This window comes from Antechinus flavipes, chromosome 4 (assembly GCF_016432865.1).
Source record: "Antechinus flavipes isolate AdamAnt ecotype Samford, QLD, Australia chromosome 4, AdamAnt_v2, whole genome shotgun sequence".
In the NCBI taxonomy this organism is placed as follows: domain Eukaryota; kingdom Metazoa; phylum Chordata; class Mammalia; order Dasyuromorphia; family Dasyuridae; genus Antechinus; species Antechinus flavipes.
In genome coordinates this window covers 108,058,857-108,083,094 of record NC_067401.1, presented here as the reverse complement: position 1 = coordinate 108,083,094, position 24,238 = coordinate 108,058,857, and the positions used below count along the sequence as shown (strand labels likewise).

General features: G+C 33.8%; 1 protein-coding gene across 1 annotated transcript; it reads left to right on the top strand.

Moving 5' to 3' along the window:
• Window positions 1-1,023: 1,023 nt before the first annotated feature.
• Window positions 1,024-23,029, top strand: LOC127561319 (olfactory receptor 10R2-like). The gene is made up of 4 exons (XM_051996600.1): window positions 1,024-1,179; window positions 13,186-13,284; window positions 20,311-20,331; window positions 22,094-23,029. Exons 1-4 carry the CDS (start codon window positions 1,024-1,026, stop codon window positions 23,027-23,029), a joined length of 1,212 nt encoding a protein of 403 aa, XP_051852560.1.
• Window positions 23,030-24,238: the final 1,209 nt, after the last annotated feature.

The following is a 24,238-nucleotide window of genomic DNA, read 5'->3' as shown; positions in this document are numbered from 1 at the left end:
AAAAAATCAATTCAAATATAGAGGAGCCATAATAAGGATTAGTCAGGATCTAGCAGTGCCCACATTAAAGGATTGAAGGACCTAGAATATGATATTCCAAAAGGTTAAGGAACTTGGTATGCAGCCAAAAATAACTCACCCAGCCAAAATGAGCACCTTTTTCCAGGGAAGAAGATGGACATTCAATGATATAAGTGAATTTCATCTATTTTTTATGAAAAAACCAAAACTAAACAAAAAGTTTGATCTACAAATATAGAACTCAAGAGAAACCTAAAAAGGTAAAAAGAAATCTTGGGAACTATATTTCTGCAATAAAGATATATAAAGAATACATGTATACTTTGTTCTAGAAACTAGAGGTAGAAAAGAAATTGTATCCAGAAAAGGGTAAAGTGGGGGTACTACATCTCATGAAGAGGCAAAGAAAACCTATTATATCTGAGAGAAAAATGGAGGGGGATGAATATAGTGTGTATCTTACTGCCATCAGAATTAGCTTAAAGAGAAAAATATTAGACATATTCAATTTATGATGAAACTTCTCCCACCTTATTGAAACGTGGGAGGATAAAAGGGAAGGAATAAGCTAAGTGGAAGGGAACATAAAAATTGTGAGGAAAAAGAGTAAGATAGGAGGATGTTTTGTGATTTTAGAGAAAGGTTCAGATTTGTTCCTACAAAATGATGCTCTCGGACTCAATTAAAGTGAAAGTAAAATTTAATTATACAATGCACAGAATAGATTGCTTGCAATAGCAACTAATACAGCAAATGACACATAACAGACAAAAGACAGAATAATAAGAATTATGATTAGAATAGCAGAAAAAAAGAGATATTACATCACCGGTTGAGGGAGCTTCAACTCTAATTTATGGCTGGGAGACCCCAGTATTTCAGCCTGTGAGTCTTGATTGGGAAAATCCTAGGCAGATCGTCATCTCCATAGGTGAGGCTTCAAAATGGTGAATGCTTTGCCTGCTTTTTATAGGAATCAGGACAAAGAAGGCTTTGGGCCAAATGAAGACCTCATGTAAGACAGAGACGTACCGACTAGGGCTCCAGGTGGTTTTAGTCAAATGTTGTATTGACAAAAGGGCCAGTCCTTATCAACAGCAACAGTTCCAAGGAGTAGTGAGTTCCTGGAATTATGTATTTGGAGCTAAAACACAGGTGGTACGTGCCTATCTTATAGGTTAAAAAATGGTCAAGTTCTCATGGGAGTAAAAGCTAAAACACCTGTTGTTATGGGTTAGGGAACAGTCATGTTCCCACAGGAGAATCAGCAAAAACATATGCTTTTATGGGTTAGGGAATGGTCAAGTTCCCACAGGGGGAGTCATGTCCTACCTCGGTTAGGTTCACATGGTTCACATGGGAATTAGGTTCACATGGAGATTGGGTTCATATGGTTCGGATGGAGATTAGGTTCACACGGGGAAAGTCACGTTCTTACAATGAATTGAAATGAACTTACTACCAATAAGGAGATTTCTTATTCAGAGGAGGAATTCTAAGGTGGAGAGAGGGATATTAAAAAGAGAGGGCTGTGAGAAGCAAGTGGTGCTCACAAGTTTAATACTGGGTAAGGGGGAAGGAAGGGAGAAAAGCATAAACAGGAGTTAACAAGATGGCAAGTAATATAGAATTGGTAATTTTAACCAAAAATGTGAATGGGGTAAACTCCCACATAAAGAGGAAGTGGTTCGCAGAATGGATTAAAAGCCAGAATCCTACAAAATGTTGTTTACAGGAAACACATCTGAAGCAGGGTGATACATATAGAGTAAAGATAAAAGGTTAGAGCAAAATCTACTATCTTTCAGGTGAGGTGAAAAAAGCAGGGGTAGCCATCCTCATCTCAGATCAAGCAAAAGCAAAAATTGATCTAATTAAAAGAGATAAAGAAGGGCATTATATCTTGCTAAAGGGTAGCATAGATAATGAAGGAATATCAATATTAAACACATATGCACCAAGTGGTGTAGCATTTAAATTCTTAAAAGAGAAATTAAGAGAGCTGCAAGAAGAAATAGACAGCAAAACTATAATAGTGGGAGATCTCAACCTTGCAACTCTCAGAATTAGATAAATCAAACCACAAGCTAAATAAGAAAGAAATCAAAGAGGTAAATAGAATACTAGAAAATTAGATATGATACATTTTTGGAGAAAACTAAATGGAGACAGAAAGGAGCACACTTTCTTCTCATCAGTTCATGGAACCTATACAAAAATTGACCATATATTAGGACATAAAAAACCTCAATATCAAATGCAGTAAGGCAGAAATAGTAAATGCATCTTTTTCAGACCACAATGCAATGAAATTACATTCAATAAGAAGCCAGGGCAAAATAGACCAAAAAATAGTTAGAAACTAAATAATCTCATACTAGAGAATGATTGGATGAAACAGCAAATCAAAGACATAATTAATAACTTCACCCAAGAAAATGACAATAATGAGACATCATACCAAAATGTGTGGGATGCAGCCAAAGTGGTAATAAAGGGAAATTTCAAATCTCTAGAAGCATACTTGCATAAAATAGAGAAAGAGAAGGTCAATGAATCAGGCTTGCAACTAAAAATGCTAGAAAAGGAACAAATTAAAAACCCCCAGTCAAACACTAAACTTGAAATTCTAAAATTAAAGAGAGATCAATAAAATTGAAAGTAAAAAAATCTATTGAATTAATTAATAAAACTAAGAGTTCGTTCTATTAAAAAAATAGACAAACAGTAAATCTAATTTTAAAAAGGAAAGAGGAAAATCAAATTGTTAGTCTTAAAAATGGAAAGGGAGAACTAGCCACTAATGAAGAGGAAATTAGAGCAATAATTAGGAGTTACTTTGCCCAACTTTATAACAATAAATTCAATAACTTAAATGAAATGGAAGAATACCTTCAAAAATATAGCTTGCCCAGATTAACAGAGGAAGAAATAAATAGACTAAACAGTCCCATTTTAGAAAAAGAAACAGAACAAGCTATTAACCAACTCCCTAAGAAAAAATCCCCAGGACCAGATGGATTTACATGTGAATTCTACCAAACATTTAAAGAACAACTAACACCAGTGATATATAAACTATTTGAAAAAATAGGGATTGAAGGAGTCCTACCAAATTCCTTTTATGACACAGATATAGTATATCTAAACCATGTAAGTTGAAAACAGAGAAAGAAAATTATAGACCAATCTCCCTAATGAATATTGATGCTAAAAATCTTAAATAAAATAGTAACAAAAAGATTACAGAAAATCATCCCCAGGATAATATTATCCCCAGGATAATAGTGTATTATCCACTATGACCAAGTAGGATTTATACCAGGAATGCAGGGCTGGTTCAATATTAGGAAAACAATTAACATAATTGATTATATCAATAACCAACCAAACAAAAATGATATGATCATCTCAACAGATGCAGAAAAAGCATTTGATAAAATCCAATATCCATTCCTAATAAAAACACTTGAGAATATAGGAATAAATGGACTTTTCCTTAAAATAGTCAGGAGCATATATTTAAAATCGTCAGTAAGTATCATATGCAATGGGGAAAAACTGGAACCTTTCCCAATAAGATCTGAAGTGAAGCAAGTTTGCTTACTATCCCCATTATTATTCAATATTGTATTACAAATGCTAGCCTCTGCAATAAGAGTCGAGAAAGAGATTAAAGGAATTAAAGTAGGCAATGAGGAAACCAAACTATCCCTCTTTGCAGATGAGTGCAAATATCTAGAGAACCCCAGAGATTCTACTAAAAATCTATTAGAAATAATTCATAACTTTAGCAAAGTAGCAGGATACAAAATAAATCCCCATAAATCCTCAGCATTTTTATACATCACCAACAAAATCCAGCAGCAAGAGATACAAAGAGAAATTCCATTCAAAATAACTGTTGATAGCATAAAATATTTGGGAATCTATTTACCAAAGGAAAGTCAGGAATTATCTCAGCAAAATTACAAAAAAAACTTTCCACACAAATAAAGTCAGACTTAAATAATTGGAAAAATATTAAGTGCTCTTGGATAGGCTGAGTGAATATAATAAAGATGACAATACTCCTTAAACTAATCTATTTATTTAGTGCTATACCAATCAGACTTCCAGGAAACTATTTTAATGACCTAGAAAAAAATAATAACAAAATTCATATGGAAGAACAAAAGGTTTAGAATTTCAAGGAAATTAATGAAAAAAATCAAATGAAGGTGGCCTAGCTGTACCTGATCTAAAACTATATTATAAAGCAGCAGTCACCAAAACCATTTGGTATTGGCTAAGAAATAGATTAGTTGATCAGTGGAATAGGTTAGGTTAACAAGACAAAATAGTCAATAACTACAGCAATCTAGTGTTTGACAAACTGGGATAAGGATTCATTATTTGACAGAAACTGCTGCGAAAACTGGAAATTAGTATGGCAGAAATTAGGCATGGATCCACTCTTAACACCATATACCAAGATAACATCAAAATGGGTCCATGATTTAGGCATAAAAAATGAGATCATAAATAAATTAGAGGAACATAGGACAGTTTACCTCTCATACTTGTGGAGGAGGAAGGAATTTGTGACTAAAGAAGAACTAGAGATCATTATTGATCACAAAATAGAAAATTTTGATTACATCAAATTAAAAAACCTTTGTACAAACAAAACTAATGCAAACAAAATTAGAAGGGAAGCAACAAACTGGGAAAATATTTTTACAGTTAAAGGTTCTGATAAAGGCCTCATTTCCAAAATATATAGAGAATTGACTCTAATTTATAAGAAAATCAAGCCATTCTCCAATTGATAAATGGTCAAAGGATATGAACAGACAATTTTCAGATGATGAAATTGAAACTATTACCACTCATATGAAAGAGTATTCCAAATCACTATTGATCAGAGAAATGCAAATTAAGACAACTGAGATATCATTACACATCATTCACATTGACTAAGATGACAGGAAAAGATAATGACAAATGTTGGAGGGAATGTGGAAAAACTGGGATACTGATACATTGTTGGTGGAGTTGTGAACGAATCCAACCATTCTGGAGAGCAATCTGGAATTATGCCCCAAGAGTTATCAATCTGTGTATACCCTTTGATCCAGCAGTGTTACTACTGGGCTTATATCCCAAAGAGATACTAAAGAAGGGAAAGGGACCTGTATGTGCTGAAATGTTTGTGGCAGCCCTTTTTGTGGTGGCCAGAAATTGGAAAATGAATGGATGCCTATCAATTGTATAATGATTGGGTAAATCATGGTATGTGAATGTTATGGAATATTATTGTTCTGTAAGAAATGATCAGCAGAATGAATACAGAGAGACTTGGAAAGACTTACATGAACTGATGCTGAGCGAAATGAGCAGAACCAGGAGATCATTATACACTTAACAACTATACTGTATGAGGATGATTCTGATGTAAGTGAATATCTTCAACAAAGAGAAGATCTAATTCAGTTCCAATTGATCAATGATGGACAGAATCAGCTACACCCAGAGAAGGAACACTGGGAAATGAGTGTGAACTGTTTGCATTTTTTTCTTTCTTCTCAGGTTATTTTTACCTTCTGAATCCAATTCTTTCTGTGCAACAAAAGAACTATTATGTTCTGCACACATATATTGTACCTAGGATATACTATAACATATTTAACATGTATAAGATTGCTTGCCATCTAGGGGAGGGGCTTGAGGGAGGAAATGGAAAAATTGGAATAGAAGTAAGTGCAAGGGATAATGTTGTAAAAAATTACCCATGCATATGTACTGCCAATAAAAAGTTATTTTTAAAAAGTGCATTTAATATTTCTGCCTTTCTGCATTTGGTTGGGAAATTTTTACGTCCTAATACATGATCAATTCTCATGAAAGTGTCATAAATGGCTTAGAAAAAGCTCTATTGCTTCTCATTCCCATTTAGTTTTCTCCAGATGTCCATCATATCTTTTTGAGATTCTATTTATTTTCTTGATTTCTTTCCCTTTTTAATGGATAGATTTATTTAGTTCTTAAAGGAGAAAGTTGAGGTTTGTCATTAGTACCATTTTATTGTTTATGTCCTCCTGTAATTTAATTAACTTTTCTCATTAAAAATTTGGATTCTGTTTGTGGCAGCCCTCTTGAAACTGAGTAGATGCCCATCAGTTGGAGAATGGCTGACTAAATTGTGGTATATGAATATTATGGAATATTATTGTTCGGTAAGAAATGACCAACAGGATGATTTTAGAAACACCTGGAGAGACTTACACAAACTGATACTGAGTGAAATGAGCAGGACCGGGAGATCATTATATACTTCAACAATGATACTATATGAGGATGTATTTTGATGGAAGTGGATATCTTCGACAAAGAGAAGATCTAATTCAGTTTCAGTTGATCAATGATAGACAGAAGCAGCTACACCCAAAGAAAGAATACTGGGAAATAAATGTAAATTGTTTGCATTTTTGTTTTTCTTCCCGGGTTATTTTTACCTTCTGAATCCAATTCTTCCTATGCAACAAGAGAACTGTTAGGTTCTGCACACATATATTGTATCTAGGATATACTATAACATATTTAACATGTATACAACTGCTTGCCATCTAGGGGAGGGGATGGAGGGAGGGAAGCAAAAAGTCAGAACAGAAGTGAATGCAAGGGATAATGTTGTAAAAAATTATCCAGGCATATGTTCTGTCAATAAAAATTTACAATAAAAAAAAAAAAACTTATTGAGACCTTTTTGATTTATCTTTCACTTTTATCTTTTTATCCTCCTCTTGAGTCTTCAATTTTTTTGTCATCACAATTTTGTCATCAAATTTTTTAATTTAGTCTTTTCAACAGGAATGCTTGAAAGTCCTCTATTTCATTAAATATCCATTTTCCCAATTTGAAATATTATATTCATTTTTTGCAGGGTACTTATTCTTGGTTATAATATTAACTCCTTTACCTTCCAGCATATTATATCAGTCTTAGTCCTTTAATGTAGGTTAACTCTAACTCTTATAGGATACTGAATGTGCCTTCATGATATATGAATGATTTCTTTATGACTGCTAGAAGCTTCTTCTCTTTGATCTGGAAGTTCTGATATTTGATTGTAATATTTCTGGGAGTTTTCATTTTGGGATCTCTTTCAGGTTGTAATTGGTGAATTCTTTCAATTTCTATGTTACCATATGGTTCTAAGATATCAGGGCAATTTTCCTTGATAATTCTTGAAATATGATGTCCAAATTCTTTCTTTATGACTTTCACATAATCTAAAAATTCTTAAATTATCTTTCCTTGATAGATTTTCTAGTTAAACTGTTTTTCCATGGATTGTTCACATTTTTCCCTCATTCTTTTAACTTTGCTTTATTGTTTTTTGATATTTCATGGAGTCAATAACTTCCACTTGCCCAATTCTTCAATGATAATTTATTCAATTTTTTCATTTGGCCATTTCTGTTTTTTTAATATGTTATTTTCTTCAGTATTTTTTGTGTTTCTTTTAGAAGGCTGTTAATCATCTTTTCATGATTTTTTTTCTTCTATAAGGTTGTACCTCAGAGTTGTTTTAATTTGTATTTCTCTAATCAATAATGATTTAGAGAATTTTTTCATATGACTATAGATATCTTTAATTTCCTCATCTAAAAATTGTCTGTTCATATCCTTTGACCATTTGTCAATAGGGGAATGACTTGTACTCTTATAAATTTGAGACAGTCCTTTATATATTTTGGAAATGACACTGTTTTCAGAAACAGTCTGAAAAAGATTTTTTCCCAATTTTGTGCTTCCCTTTTAATCTTTTTTTTGTTGATTTTGTTTGTGCAAAATCTTTTAAATTTAATATCAAAGTTGTCCATTTTCCTTTCATAATGTTCTCTAATTCTTCTTTGGTCATAAATTCCTCCTTTCTCCAAAGATATGATAGGTATTATTCCTTGCTCCCCTAATTAGTATATGTGCAAATTATGTACCAATTTTTTATGTCATGTTGGTACAAGGTGTGAGATGTAGGTCTATGCCAAGTTTCTGACAAATTATTTTCCAATTTTCTGCAATTTTTGTCAAATGAACTAAAATTTTTAAAGTCATTTAAATATCATTAGATAAGAGCAGTTATTATATGTTTTTATACATTCCACATGGTTCTCTTGTTAGATTTCTAAAGAAAAATTAACCAGTTTTATAATTAACAACAAAAGAAATTTTAAAAATCATGGTTTTGGGACAAAAAAACAGAAAGAAGGAAAATATAGGAGGGTCAATACAATGTTGCCCAAAGTTATAATGTGTAACCCCACTCTATCATTAAATGAAGTCTTTTCCTCAAGTACAATATTAAATTATGGCATCCCCCACTTTGACAGTTAGGTAATAACTGAATATAGTAATTATATACTAAATAATAAGAAAATACCACAATGGAGTTGTTATTGGATAAATTATTAGACAAATCTCTCATTGCTATTACAATTTGTATGAGATTCCACATCTACACAGGACCAAACTCCAACTGAATTATTCCCCCAACCAGCTTCTTTTAATTGGAATAGTTCATATGTATGACTAATAGCTTTGGTAAATCTGACCCTCTTAGAATTCATGCGCTCTTCTTCATATTGAAATATGTAGCTTCCTAGTAACTGATCTTCAGCTTTCAGTTATATAGCTTCAGGTCTCATTTCCAAAATGTTTAGCCATTTCTGAGATTTCACATTATTTCAAATGGGAAACAGTAATTTTATTTTTATTGCTTCTTTTCATTCCTTGGCATTAAGAGCCTTGACTTTTATGCCACATAGAAATGTTATGCCACAGTTCCTTTTTAATGTCCTGACCCAGTTTCTCCAATTGTCCTATTTAGTTACTAATGCTGGAGAAACTGAGCAAGACAGAGATTAGAGACCAATTTAATAGTTTATTAAATGGAGAGACATACTGGGACCAAATGGATACATGATTGGTCCCAGGGCTGAATGAGACTATTATCTTAAAGAATCCAGCCCCAAGTTTCGGGACAGCAAGATTTTTATAGGAAAACAAGAACAATGACATAAGGGGGGCACCTGGATGAGGAAAACTTAATGGGGAGAGGCACCTAGGATGACACAGTGGAGGGACGTACTGGAGAGGTTACTGATATTCTAATGATGTCTAAAATGGATAGACCTTTATCCTGTCAAACATTAAACAGGAATGATTATAGCCTATGTTATGCCACAGTTTTCTTTAACTGTCCTGACTCAGTTTCCCTGTCTCAGTTACCTTAACTGTTCTGTCTCTGACCCAGTAAAACTAAGGATTATTCGCTCTTGGGTTATAAATTAGCAAGATAAAAGAGTAGATCTCCTGATTCTTTTATGGATTTACAATATTCCTTTAGAATATTCCAAGATCAACCCATGATATCTTTACTTCTTTGTTTCTGGAATTTTTAGGTTTTATGGCTTCCCCTCCCTGATAAAAAAACTTTCCCTCCCTTTCTCTTCTTTGTCTCCAAAAAGGTATTTAAGAAGTTGGGGTTCCTCCATTCATTGCTGGAGAATGGCGTCTGGAAGCTGTATGCTGGATTCTTTGGGTCCTCCAGCCCTGGGACCAATATGGATTCCTTGGTCCCAGTATACTTATCTCTGTCTGACTGGATAATCTGAGACAAGAGTCCTGGCCAGTCAATCTTACTCTCCCATTAATAAAATATTAAAAACTCTCTAATCTCTCTCCTGCCTCAGTTTCTCCGGTATTACACCTAAAGATATAAAACTTTTATCACATCAAACATTAAGAGGGAAAGGTTATAATTTGAGGCAGAGTAACTAAATAGGACAATTGGAGATACTGGGTCAGGACATTAAAAGGGAACTGTTGCGTAACAGAAAGAGGCAACTTTTCTCTCTAGAATGTAAGCTTCTTGAAGTCATATTTCTTTCTGTTTGTTTTTCAATTCTCCTTGTTTACAAGGATAAAAACACTTATCTTAAGGGAACAGGAGAGGAGGAAAGAAATCTTCCTCAAATACCTGCCAAAATGTAGAATGATTTTTCTTGGGAGGTAATGGTTTTATTTTCTTTCCTACTTCACCTTCATAAGTCTTTGTGAGTACATGTTAGATGACTATATTTCAGGGAAATTGTATTGAGAATTCTTGTTAAGGTATGGGTTGGATTATCTGATTTCTGAAGTATCTTCAGACTCTAAGCTTCTAGGTACAGAAAGTGAGTCAATGGTTCCTTGGGGAAGAGGGCCTGACTGTGAAATCTGGGTGGTCATAAAGCATCTGGATACTGTCCTGGGATCTGACAATTAAAAGAAAACCATGAATAAACCATATCAGAGGGCATGCATGGAGATTTTGGCAGCTTGGTCTATTTACAGTTATATAGGAAGTAAACACAACACAAGCAAAAAATGTCCTTGATGATCAAAATAATGCTCATGAAAAATCACATTAGTGTAATAAAAAAAAACAAATATAATCACATTACTTTATTCACAATGTTATGAATATGTGATGTATTATTAACCCCCTTTTGTGGATGAGAAATCTGAAACTAAAAGATATTTAGGTAGTTAACAGGGTCAAGCATGCTAGTTAGTGTCAACTCTACCTGAAAATTTCTGACTTCACAGATAGTACTGTTTCCCCACATTGTGATATCCTAATGAATTGCACAGTATATCTGGTTCTAGTGGTTCAGAACTGCACCTTTATGTCTGAAATTATTAGGGCTCATAATACTCAACCTTTTATTTCCTAAAGACAGTCTTCCTTTGGATGTTATTCAAGCTTTCTTTCATGAGTGTGCCTGTGAGCCTTGATTGGCATTCCTGGATGCAATGTTAGTGCCTCTCCTCTCTATCCTCAGATGAAACTGAGGCTGTGAAGACTAGTTACCTAGAAAGAATGTCAGAGCCCACGTTGGAAATCTGTCTGCTGTTACCTACCTAGCTAATTTTGAGGTTTTTCCCTCCTCTCCCTGCAATCAACATAGATATATATTAGCTCTCTGAAGCCAGAAAGAAAACTAAACAATAACTTTGGTAGCATTTTTCAAACTGATCTTAGACAAACTACACTTCTCTCTGTTGCCCACTTGCTCATTATGGCTATTTTTTAGGGTCTAATTCTGTCAGTTCTAGCTCAATAGGTTCATATATTTGGAGAGTGGAGTGACCCTTGATGCCATAGAATCCAAACTACTAATGTCACAGATAAGGAAATTGAAATACAGAGAGAGGTTAAGTGACTAGATAAGAGTCACCCAGATAATTAGTGCTTATAATGAAATCACATTCCAACTGATCAGATCTGATTCCAACTTTAGTGCCCTGTTCATTATGTCTAGCTACCATTCTAGGAGGAAGCAAAGAAATGGAGATCAGGATTACCAAACTTGAACCAAGGTCTCATAATGTGAGAAAGTAACAACCAGGAAACAGAAAAATCTCCTAGAAAAACTGACACAGAGTAGTTGTTTTCTTCACTCATAGTGTTCAATAAGAGCCAACTCCCTACTGAGAACCAAAGAAACCTATGAGAAGAAGCCAAGAAATTCTCCTTCTAAATCTTTTCTTTTCCCAATTTGACCACAGATCTTTGGTATTCATTGTTTCATCATTTGTAATCTCCACTGAATTCTAGTAACTCATTAAGAAAAAAAAGGACCTGGTTGATAATGGCTCCCTAGAGTTATGGTAACACAATTATTGCTCAGGCTGAAGGGATTACTGTTGACCGAAAAAAAAAAAAAAAGAAAACAACATTGAAGATACTCATTGGGACACTGCTTAGAGAAATGTCCTTGGAGAGGAGGCTAGTTGGGTGCTGTACAAGGGAATGAGGTGAGAAGAGTAAAACAGGGTAACAGCAGAAAAAGCTAAGTCTCTTTCACTCAACTATAGGATTTCTGAGTATGACAGGGGAAAACAGAAGAGTCAGAAAGTGGGAATAGTTTGGGAAATCTCATTTGGGAGTGATCTGGAGCAGAAAGACATACTCAGGATCCATTGTAACCAAGTACTCATATTTGTGGGCACCTGAGACATGGTTATCTAGAAGTCATGGATTATTTCTCAGGGAATAAAGCTGAAGATGTAGATTTCTTAAAGATTTTAGGACCCTTAACACATTGGGACTTGCCAAACACTAATAAATAGAAAAATTAGCTTCATGACTTAAAGCAGTTTTATTCATTTCATTTCATCGCTCTTCCCTAAATCAATGCCTATTGAACTTCCTTGATTGGATTATGGGTGAGACATGGCACAAGTTAAGCAGTTGGAGAAGGGCAGAATGAATTTCTGAGACAGAAGCAAGCTGTTAATGGAAAGTGAGGGAAGAGGGAAAAGGAGATAATGGGTACAAGGCTTAGGAAGAGGGACAATAAGGAAGAGCTTGGAAGGAGGACAGAACAGACAATGTTGAACTAGTTAGTGAGGTTTTTGTGGCCAATAGAAATAGCTAACAACTTCATTTTAATTACTCCTAGCTTTTTAAGTCCCTTGAAAAATTTTCTATTGAAGAGGACTGTTTAAGTCTCTTTATCTTAATTGCTCCATCTACTTCTCATACAAAATGTCTCATTGTCCTCTTTTATTACTCAATCTCTTCTTTCCAAAAAAATTTCCCCAAACCCTCAATATATTTGCATTGCTCTTCTAAGTCAAAAGTTTTAACTTTTGTTCTTCACATATTAAATGTGTGTGTGTGTGCATGTGTGCATGTGTTTGGAAGGAAATCCCAGTGTGGAAATTCTCTCCACAGAAGCAAATTGGCAAGTCTGTAAATTAAAATCTTAGACAATTTAGATTTGTCTCTGAGAAGTGAGGCAACTTGTCCTTGACACAAGGCTAGTTGGCATTCATAGTTGCTAGTTGGTATTTGACATTCATAACTTCAGGGCCAGACCTTTATCTCCTATGCCATGTTTTCTTCCTAATCTTTTAAACATCTTTAAAACACACCTCTTTTAGTAAGACTTCCTAAGTTCTTGTGAGAAGCAATGTTTTATTCAAGCTTCTGTGAAATGCATTTCCACTTCTCTACTCTTATCACTCACTCTTTCATGACAAAGGGCCTCAGAGATCTAATGTGTAATTTTAAAAAATGTTCAAGAAAATAATGATGAAATAATTTGTAACATGACTGTTTTAATCTAGAAAACCTTGTTGTTCTTGGATCTGACTTTCCCATATAAATCTGGGAATGAATTTACCACCGACTCAATATCAGAGATGAAGAATAAGATCACTGATGAGGTAAGGGAGCCTAATGGGCTAAGGAAAATCATAATACTACCTGATACATCAAGCTGTTTCTCAGTCAATCATTTCATCATTCATCCAGCAGCAGCATGGATTTTAACCTCTTTGGGCACAGATCACAGTGGGACCATGCTCACTCAACAAATAGCTCTGGTCTCAGTTTGGGATGGAAGTGGAAAAAGCACTGAATTGGGAATTGAGAAGTTGGTTCTACCTACCAGCATCTGTCTAAACTTTGGCAAATGACTTAGATAAGAACATCTAAGGCCTTACTTTCATTATCTATACATTGGGAGAAATAACACTTGTGTTATAAAAACTTGTATGATTGTTATAAGAATCCAATTAGTTAATGGATTAAAAAAATCCTTTGAAAAATCTGTCAAATACTATATCTGTGTAAGAAAATCTTATTATCCAGTATTGAGGGTAATGGTGGGAAAAACAAAATGAATAGACAATCTATTGACTATTGCTAGAGAGTTTATAATCTACTTTAAAAGATATATGCCTTATAGATAGAACTGGTCATTGAAAGAAGGAAGGAAGGAAAAAGGAAAAGATCAAAGAAGAAAAGAAGCAATTTTAAATTACCTACTATGTGTCAAGCAGTATGCAAAATGTTTTATATCTATTATATCAGGAAGACAATGAGAGAGGGTCTTTGGTTCTCTCCACCTAGATTGACATCATCACCCTGCCTACCAAACAAGATAAGGAATGGATGAATTGGAAAATTGGAAGTTACTATAGAGATTATCTAGTGCAACTCCTTTTTTGTAAGGGAGAAACTGAGGTGCTTTGTTCAGGGTCACACAGATAGTAAGAAGCAGACTTAGATTCAAATTCATCGGCTTGCTCCAGATTCAGCATTCTATCCACTACATCTTCCTGTCTTTTAGTAAGTTGTCATATTATACCTGATTACTACTTAGAATAATCAGTTCTGGATCTCACTAGGAAAAGACACATGCTACTCTTAATTCTGATTAATGAATAAATCTGGTAAAGAAATTTATTCATGTGAGCTACCTTATAAAAACCATCCTAATGTGAATAAGTTTTTCAAATTGGTGAGAAAAAGAAAACCTATAATAATAATAACAACAACAACAATAATAATAGGATCAATTTACATTATTTACAGAATTGTTTCTTTTACTGATCGCCTCCATAGCATAGTAGATATAGAATTGAGCTCTGATTCTGGAAGACTTGAGATAAAGTTCTTCTTCTCATGCTAACTGGTTGGGTAACATTGGCCAATTCAATCTCACAACACTAGACAACTGTCCAAAAATATACACCAAGACAGAATGTTACAGAGAGGTAGCTAATTCTTATTGGTAGAAATAATTACTTCTTCATCCAGGACATGTGTACTTCAATGAAATCACAGCTGTTGCTCCTATCTCTTTCCTTATTACAGTTTAGTAAGAATGTAGTGTAAGCATTATCACTCATATTTTACAAATGAGGAAATTGGTCCCATTGTTAATATTGGCAGGATGGTTATTGAACTTCAAATTCACTCAATACCTATTCTACTAAAACAAATTGTTTTGCAATAAATCCAGGGAAAATATGGATGTAAATGAAAAGAAAATGATATTATTTATTCAAATCAATTGAGACAAAAATAAATAGAAGTCTAGCCTCAGAGTCAAGAAGATATGAATTCAAAATTAAACACTGACACATACTGGATGTTTGACTAGTGACAAGTCAATTAACTTCTCAATGCCTCCAGGCATTTTCCCCAAACAAGATATATCAGAACATCAGTTGATATGTTTTAGGAGAGGGAATTTCTTATGCCAGGAAAACTACACCTTTGAACAAACATCATCTTCTACAAGAATCAAATACTATTCTTCAACCTAAGCTCCAGAAAACCAGACTAGGAGAAAAAGTCCTGTGTCCAATTTGGAAAATATGAAAAAAATTATGCTGGGAAAAGGAAAAAAAGAAGACTGCTCAAGTGAGAACCAGAAATCCAGTAAGTATGTAAATGAGGAATTTTTTTTGTGATGGGTTTTGAGTAGTAATAGAAGGGTCCTATATATCTAGTTATTTGAAATGCTTACTTTTTGTTTCATACTTTTTTACAAGATATTAACCTGTCTTCTTTTCAAAATATAAATATCCATTCATTCATTCAACAATATTTCTGAATGCTATCCATTGGGCATAAAAAGATTTAGAAAACACAATCTTGCTTAAATTCTAGAAGTAAAGATTATATGTAATATGAAGCAATAAAAAGTAAATGCTAGAAAAAATGTGTAAACAAAGCATTTTAGGAGGAAGAGATGATTCCTTCTTTGATAGAGAGTTGAACAATTGCCTTGTAGAAGAGGTAGTATTAGAATTGGATTTTGGGAAACAGTGAAATTTTGATAGGAGAGATATAGGAAAGACGCATATTCCATGAAGAAAAAAATTGTGAGACACTAAATGACAGCATTATGGAGACAACAAATAAAGATGCATGATGAATTCAGTCCAATACGCAAAAATGATATTCTTCCAGAATTAACACAGCTACAAGGTTGAAAATAGGTTAGACTTATTTTGATTGAGTCTAGGTGGTAAAACTATGCAAAATAGGTGAAAGTTACAAGGAGGCAGATTTAGTCTTAATGTAATTTAAAAAATACTTTCCCAACAATTAGCATTGTAGCACAGTGTGGCGGGCTTCCTCAGGAAGTAATGAGTTCTCCCTCTCTGAATGTCTTTAATATAGGTTAGTTACATTTGCAAGATATTATTGTGAGGATTCTTGGTCAGTTTTTTATCTATTTCAATTATGAAAAATTTTTTATTCTATGTATTGAAAGAAGGAACTGGAGATATTTAGCCTAAAGTTTAGCTTCTTAAACTGAGAGTTGTGATCTTTTTATGGGGTTTTGTAATTGAACGTGAGGATTGTGAAATGATGGTTTATTATTGGTAGATGTTTAGTTTGTATACCTATTTTGTATCCCCATATGCCTTGGTTCATGCAAAAATTTCTTAGGCAAAAAAAGATTCAAAAGTAGCAGAAGTTTAAGAAGTCCTGAGAGGAGAGTATTAGGGATAGAGCTGAGTCATTCTAAATGTCTTCAACTATTTAAAGGGCTATTATAGGGAAAAGACTTTACACTGTCATAGCTTGAACCTAGAAGATACAATTAAGGGTACAAATTACAGACATAATGTTGCTCAATATAAGGAAGAAATTCTTAACAATGAGAACTAAATAAACATTAATTGTTCTGTTCTATAGGATACAGAGATTCTTCCTACTGTAAGTATGCATTTAGAGTCTGAAATAGAAGAAATTTATAGTTTACACAATGAGTCGTGCAGAAGATCTCTAAGGTCTTATTCAATCCCAACATTCCAGAAAGTACCTAGAAATCCACTACTGGACAATGGAAAGATGGTGTTATAGAGTAGATTATAAAGGGATAAGGATATCAAGAGATGAGACATTTCAAAATTTTGCTAAAGGTTGACCCACAACAGCAGGAAAAACTCAGCAAAGATAAAGAATTTTTGTTTTTAAAACATTTTAAAGTGAATTCAAAGCCAATTATATGAAAGCTTTTAAATAGACTAGTAGAGAATCATTTGCTCAGTATACATTTATTATGTGATAAACATTTGGGACACAAAAAGAGGCAAAAGGCAGTCCCTGCCTTCAAAAGGCTTAAAAATGGGGGAGATGAGATTTAAGTTGAAACTTAAAAGAAGGAACTTGGTAGTAGAAGTTAAGGAGAGAGAGCATTCAAGGCATGGAAGCCCAGCAGAGAAAATGTCCAGAGCAAAAAGATATAGTGTCTTATTTGTGAAGTTGAAATAGGAGACTAGAGTCACCGGATCAAAGAGATGGGTTTTTCATTTTCTTTTTTGTGGGAAAGAAGGGAGACAGGAAGAAGGGAAGGTGTAGTATAAGTAGACTGAACAGGTAGGAGAGTCCAATTTAGTAAGAATTTTGAATGCCAGACAACATTTTGTATTAATTCCTGGAAGCAATAGGGAACTATCGTAATTTATTGAATAGTGAGAGTGAGACAGTTGGATTTGTGCTTTGGGAAACTTTTTTTTTTCTTTTTTTAGTTGATTTGAAGATGGATTAGAGCATGGGAAAGGGAAAGAATTGAGGCAAGCAGATCCACCACCAGGCTATTGCAATAGTTTAGGTGCATAAACCTTAATGTATTTATCCATATTCTCTCTAGTTGTCATTTCAATGGCACAATAATAGTTAATTACCACTTTTTCAACTATTTTCCACACATTTTACCATACCAATTGTTGATATTTTTTATTACTAAAAATACAATATTTTTTGACATATAAGAATTTTTTATCCTTTTAAATAATTTTCTTCCCTAACTGTACCTCAAATGAATTATTTTCTATTTATCTCATTGTAACCTAGAGGTGATCCTATGTTCCAGGAGGTCTCACAATCTCTGATAGAATCTATGAAGTTAGATTTCATTTCAAGTAAAAATTAAGTTATGGACTGTATCTTTATTATTTGAGGACAGATCTTTCTAGTCAAAAAGGTTGCCCAGAGGATGAAGGAATTTTGACTACAGCAACTTTTGAAATTGTCATCTAGAGAGGAATTTTGAGCTGAAATAGAAAAGGGATTGCTCATGTCACCACCATTAACAGCAACAGTAGCACTACCCAACCAGCAGTATCACCAAAACCAACAGTAGCAAACCCATATCCTGTATTGGAGATTACAAACTTTTTTAGGATATAGTCCTAATAATAGAGTCACTGGATGTAGGAGTATATAATCACTTTATAACTTAGTGTATAGTTGTATTGCACTCCAAAAAGATTGCCTTTTTGTAATCCTATTATGCTATTTATATTGCATTGCCTTGAAGCCTCAAAAACTTCAGTTCCATTTTGTCTTTGACATATAAGTACTTGTGTGAGTCTAAACAAATAATTTAATCTCTCAGTACTCTCTGAAATTGAAATTGCAGAGAACATACTAACCTGCATTGTAAGAAACAGCTTTCTTTATTGAGCTCTTCCCTATACTAATGGAATTCATACTCCTCTCTCTATTGTTATGATATGTGATATGATAGAATGCCTGTTTCCTTATAATCCTACCAACTTTCATTACTGCCATTTTAAAGTTTTGTCTGGCCAGTGATGGATTTAAGGCAGTGTTTCAAATTTGTTTTTTATTTGTGTCTATGATTTTAAGACAATTTGAGCCATTTAAAATAACTGAAATTTATATTCCCACATTTTAAAATTACTTGTTCATATTTTGTGACCGAATTTGTGATAAATCACTTAATAAAATTTTTTATTGTCTCTATATAATGAAAATATTAGATTTTTATCAGATAATTTATTATAATAATAAAATTTTTCAACTGTTTCTTTTTGAAATTTTGGTTTAGTTATTTTTCTGTGACATATTTTTCTTACAAATATTAAGGCCATTTATTTTGCCAACAATTCTTTATACATGTGATAGATAAAATATTTTCTGATTCTCCATGAATGAGATATAACTATTATTTTTCTTACATTTTAATATTTTGATATATAAGCTATATAGATATCTTATACATAATATATATCTATCTATATATATATATGTATCATGTAAATAAAATCTCTATATAATATAGATAGATTATATATCTAATATGGATAGATGTTATGACATGCAGATTTTATGTGTCCATCTATGTGTATTATATGTTTGTATACATACATACACATGCATATATATACATATATATATTATATATCTTTTTTTCTGGTGACTGAGTGTTTTCTTTCTCATTGTAGTTTGTTATTGTTCTGAAGTTTGATGATGTAATGTAGTGAATTGAATTTTAAGTTTCTTGAAGTTCAATTGTAAGAGTTTTGTGGATTGAATTTTTTTTTTCAGTCAACAAGTATTTATTAAATGTTTATTATGTGTCAGGCACTATGTTAAGTCCTAGAAATACAAATTAAGGAAAAGAAAAGTAAAACAAAATAGTTCTTGCCTTCAAAAAGCTCACATTTTAATGGAGGAAGCAGCAAGTATTGGGCAGATACTGTGTAGGTGTGTGTGTGTGTAGTAGCTAAAAAAGTTTCTTACAGGGGCAGCCATTAACTAGTGAGACAGAGGATTAGAAAGGCTTCAGGCAGAAATTAGGATTTAAATTGATTCTTAAGAACAGTCAGGAAAAGTGAAGTAGAGATGAGGAAGGAGTATATTCTAGCCATGAAGAAAAAGCAGTGCTAAAACAATGTTTTGTCTGAATATCAACAAAGAGGTGACTGTAGGCTATAGATGCATGAAAGAGAGTAATATATAAGGAGACCGGAAAGGCAGGAAAGAGCTAGGTTATGAAGGACTTTAAATGTCAAATAGAGGATATTGAATTTAACTTTGGAAGTAATAGAGAACCATAGATTTTATTCCAAGTAAATGGACATAGACATAATATAATTTAAGAAAAATATTTTTGGCAGTTAAATGATAGATGCATATTTGTTATTTCATTTTTTATAACATTCTGGGAAATTTTCTTCAATAATTAAATTCTTCTCTATTTACATTTTCCTGAATATCAAAAATTTGGTGCTGGCATGGTAGAGAGAAAACATGACTATATTTGGAGTGAGAGATCTCAGGTTTCAATTTTAGCTCCACCAATCACTACCTACAAGATGTTGGGCACAATTTTCTTTCTTTCTGTAATTTTTCTTGTGTTTTTGTTAGTGGGAGGTTTTTTGTTTGTTTTTGTTTTTACTTCTGGTTATATGAAGCTTAATTCCTTTAATTCCTTCCTTCTTTAAATTTGTTGTCTTCTTAGAAGTCCTAAATTGTTTTGAAATCTGAACATTCAAGAGAATATCCCAGACCTGAATTGTAGAGCAGATGTGGAGTAATACTTGGATAAGATGGTATCAGTATAAACTGAGAGTAAAACTGTAAAACCATTAGCTAAAATAAGTAACTTCCTGTTACCAATATCCATTTTGTTGCAGGACTATCAGATACTCTCTAGGGTCTTCTTGTCCTCATCCAAGAAAAAGATTCAGGGAAGATACTGGGAATTGTAGATTGGGATGAACTATATAAAATTAGGGATTTCTAAATATATATGATCCTTAAACAAAAAAGTATAAAAGATTGGGGAAAGTCAACATGGTTGCTACATGGGGAAAAAAAGGAAACAATAGTAGGAACAACATACTATTTGTCAGACATTGTGGTAAATACTTTTCAGATAGCTCATTAGTTCTTCATCACAACCTTGTGATATAGATTCTATTATGATCTCTATTTTATAGTTTTTAAATTTCAATAGTATTTTATTTTTCCAATTACATATATAGTTTTCAACATTCATTTCTGTAAGATTTTGAGTTCCAGATTTTTCCTCCCTCTCTGTTACTCTCCACCCTTCCCAAAACAGAAATGTGATATAGGTTATATATTCCATTTGATTATTGAGAAAACTGAAGCAAACAGAATTTAAGTAATGCAACAAACAAATCTTAAGGGTCTTACAACTATTAAAAGTCTGAATCTGGATTTGAACTCAGGCCTTCCCGACTCCAGGTCCAATACTTTATTCACTTCACTATCTAGATGAAGAAAATCTATTATTGTTCTTAGAAGGAGTTTGCAAATCTGTTTCTAGAAAGAGCTCATTAATATTCTTTATCTGAACTTTTAAAAATTACTTGACACAAATATATGTCAAAGTTAACAAGGAGAAACTCCAAACTCCAAATAAGGGATTGCTATTTGGATTAGGATGGGAACATATCCTAACTGAAAATAGGAAACAGTGGTTAGGATTTAAAAGATATTGATCTGGAATAAGTAAGAAAAGTGAGGCTTCTCAGGATGCATCCCATGCTGGGATGATTGCAAATGAATATTTTTTCAGTGATGGGAGGAAGGATAATATAGCAAAATCTCTAATTTGCAGTTGGCTTTGTTTTCCCTGGCTGAAGAATACTAATGTGCAGGCACGAGGTGAAAATCATTTCACAAATTTGTAGCATGTTGAGGAATATGGTAAATGTGTTTGATGTGAAGCAAACGGGAGATTCAAGGACTTGATTTAGAAATAAGATGATAAAACATTTGACAAAGATAGGAAAGGTAGGAAAAATATAACACAGAGAGTATACAGACAGAACTATTATTAATAATTTGAAGTTATGGGAAAATATTTGATAATTGTTAAGAATGAACTTTCTAAAACATTGGGGGTTGAAGGAGATATTGAAATGTGGATCCCTGGAAATGTTAAAAAAAAAATTGATGGGTATGTGTTAGAAACATTAGAAAATATATTCCTATGTGTCCTACAAGCATAGACTAGATGCTCTAAGTTTTCAGAGTTATACTAATCCCTCAAATGCCTGATAATAAACAAGCCTCCTTCTCCTTTCAAGACTAAAACATTCTTTCTTGTTTCAATTGATGTTCTGAGGGTATGACTTGCACATTCTTAGAATATTGGCCAATTTCTTGGGAATATGCTTCACAATGTGACCTGAATCTGTCTGACTGGACGCAAATAATTTCTATCACAAACACAGTCTTGGTTAACCTCACTTGTGAGCTGCTCTTCTTTAATCATCCTTCCTTTTTTACCTTCTAACAACACATTTATTGAAGAAATTCTGGGTAGAATGAATTACCAAGGTTATTCAGAATGAATAAATGAACCCAGATTCCTCAGGGCACAGAATTGAACTTTTTTAACCTTTCTCATTCTAGGTCATTCCTTGGAATCAGCTTCCTTTAGAGAACCTCACCATGGTCACTGAATTCTTATTGCTGGGATTTTCTGACTTTCAGGAATTGCAGTTTGTTCTCTTTGCTATTTTTTTCTGCCTCTACCTGCTCATCCTGGGTGGAAACATCACCATTATCATCACAGTCCGCCTAGAGCACAGCCTCCATACCCCAATGTACTTCTTCTTGGCTGTCCTTTCTTTTTCTGAGACTTGTTATACCTTTACCATCCTACCCAAGATGCTTCTCAACCTCCTATCTGTGCTCAGGACAATATCGTTCATCAGTTGTGCCATCCAAATGTTCTTTTTTCTTGGATTTGCAATCAACAACTCCCTGTTGTTGGGTTTGATGGGTTATGATCGCTTTGCCGCCATCTGTCACCCTCTGCGCTACCCAGTTCTCACGAGCTGGTGGATATGCAAGGTGATGGCAGCAACTTGTGGTGTAGCAGGTTTTATGATTTCATTGCTGGGTACATTTCTGGTCTTCAGCCTACCATTCTGCAACTCCAATAGGATTGATCACTACTTCTGTGACATTGCACCTGTCATTCATCTTGCTTGTGGGGATTTCTATATCAATGAGGTGATCATATTCATTGGTGGGGTTGTGACACTCATGGTCCCCTTGACTTTCGTCTGTATCACCTATGGTTTCATTGTCAGAACTATCATGAGGATCCCATCAACTGAAGGGAAAAAGAAAGCTTTTTCTACCTGTGCCACCCATCTCATAGTGGTTGTGGTCCACTATGGCTGTGCATCTTTTGTCTACTTGAGGCCTTCATCCAAGTACACATCTAGCAAGGATCGGCTGGTGACAGTGACTTATACCATCATCACCCCCTTGTTGAATCCTTTACTTTACAGCCTTAGGAACAAGGATGTTCAGATGGCCATTCGAAAGGTGATAAGCTGGGGAAAATTTTCTCTTAAAAACATATAATTTAAATATTTCAGATCTGTACACAAATATATATAAACTACTGGTATAGATCTAGTTATGGTTCATGTGCTATTATCTGCTCTTGATGCTTCGTAAACCTGTGTAGGAATTTTTTTCCTGACCACCTACTACAGTGAGGATTAAATAATAGGGGAAAGTTCACCATATATTGTCAGAGCTAATATGGGAAGAATTATGTTCAACCATCAAATTCCTCCAGAAAGATCTTAGCATAGTCTTTTAAGAACTGATTGCTAAATTTTAGCTTTCTTGGGAAACATGTCCTTATGTCAAGAGACTGCGGGCTCTGGGCAAATATTTCAAAAATAAAACTGGAGTTATCTTTGAAAAGCATTTTCATCATAGGCTTAACTGTTACTGAAATACTGACCTTACATATGTAGGAATTGTATCAACTATATAATAAGACACAAGATTAAAAGTAAAGATAGATCTAATTAAAAGAGATAAGGAAGGAAACTATATCTTACTAAAGGATACCATAAATAATGAAGCAATATCAATACTAAACATATATGCACCAAGTGGTATAGAATGGAAATTCCTAGAAGAGAAGTTAAAGAGAGGTGCAAAAAGAAATTGTTGGAATCTTTACAAACTGTCAAGTCATTAGAGTTGATAGAGACAATAATTATCTAATTTAGCATGGTTCAATATTATTGATCTGAAAGGTACTAAGTGAAACTGAGAAACAATGCTTGTGTTCACACCTTTACTCATTGGAGTTCACACTTTTGGGAGATTTCAGGGTTTAGAATGAGATATCCAAATTCACACCTCCCTTGAAGCTCTGAGGGCCAGAGAGCACTCTGGGAGAAACCCATAATCCCATTCTCTCTTAGAGGAGATCATATATAAGAAACAGACAGAGGCTCTCTCAGGGAGTTCAGCTGAATTTAGATTGAGAGGGGACCATCAAGTGAGTTCAGCCAGAAGCCCTCTCTCGGAGGCAAGAAATATTCATTACAACTTCCACTTGGCTGGCTGGAGGCTGAAGGACAAACCTTTGGATTTGGGGACATTCAGAGGAAGCTCTTGGAACCAAGCAGATAGATAGACCTCTAAGAAAAATTAACTGGGCTATTTTGGAGAAAGCAATAAAAGATCTGAACTTTTAACACCTGGCTGCATTTGGACAATATTACTTTTAACTGAAACTAAGGCCACCTCCAGAAAACCTCCCCCAAA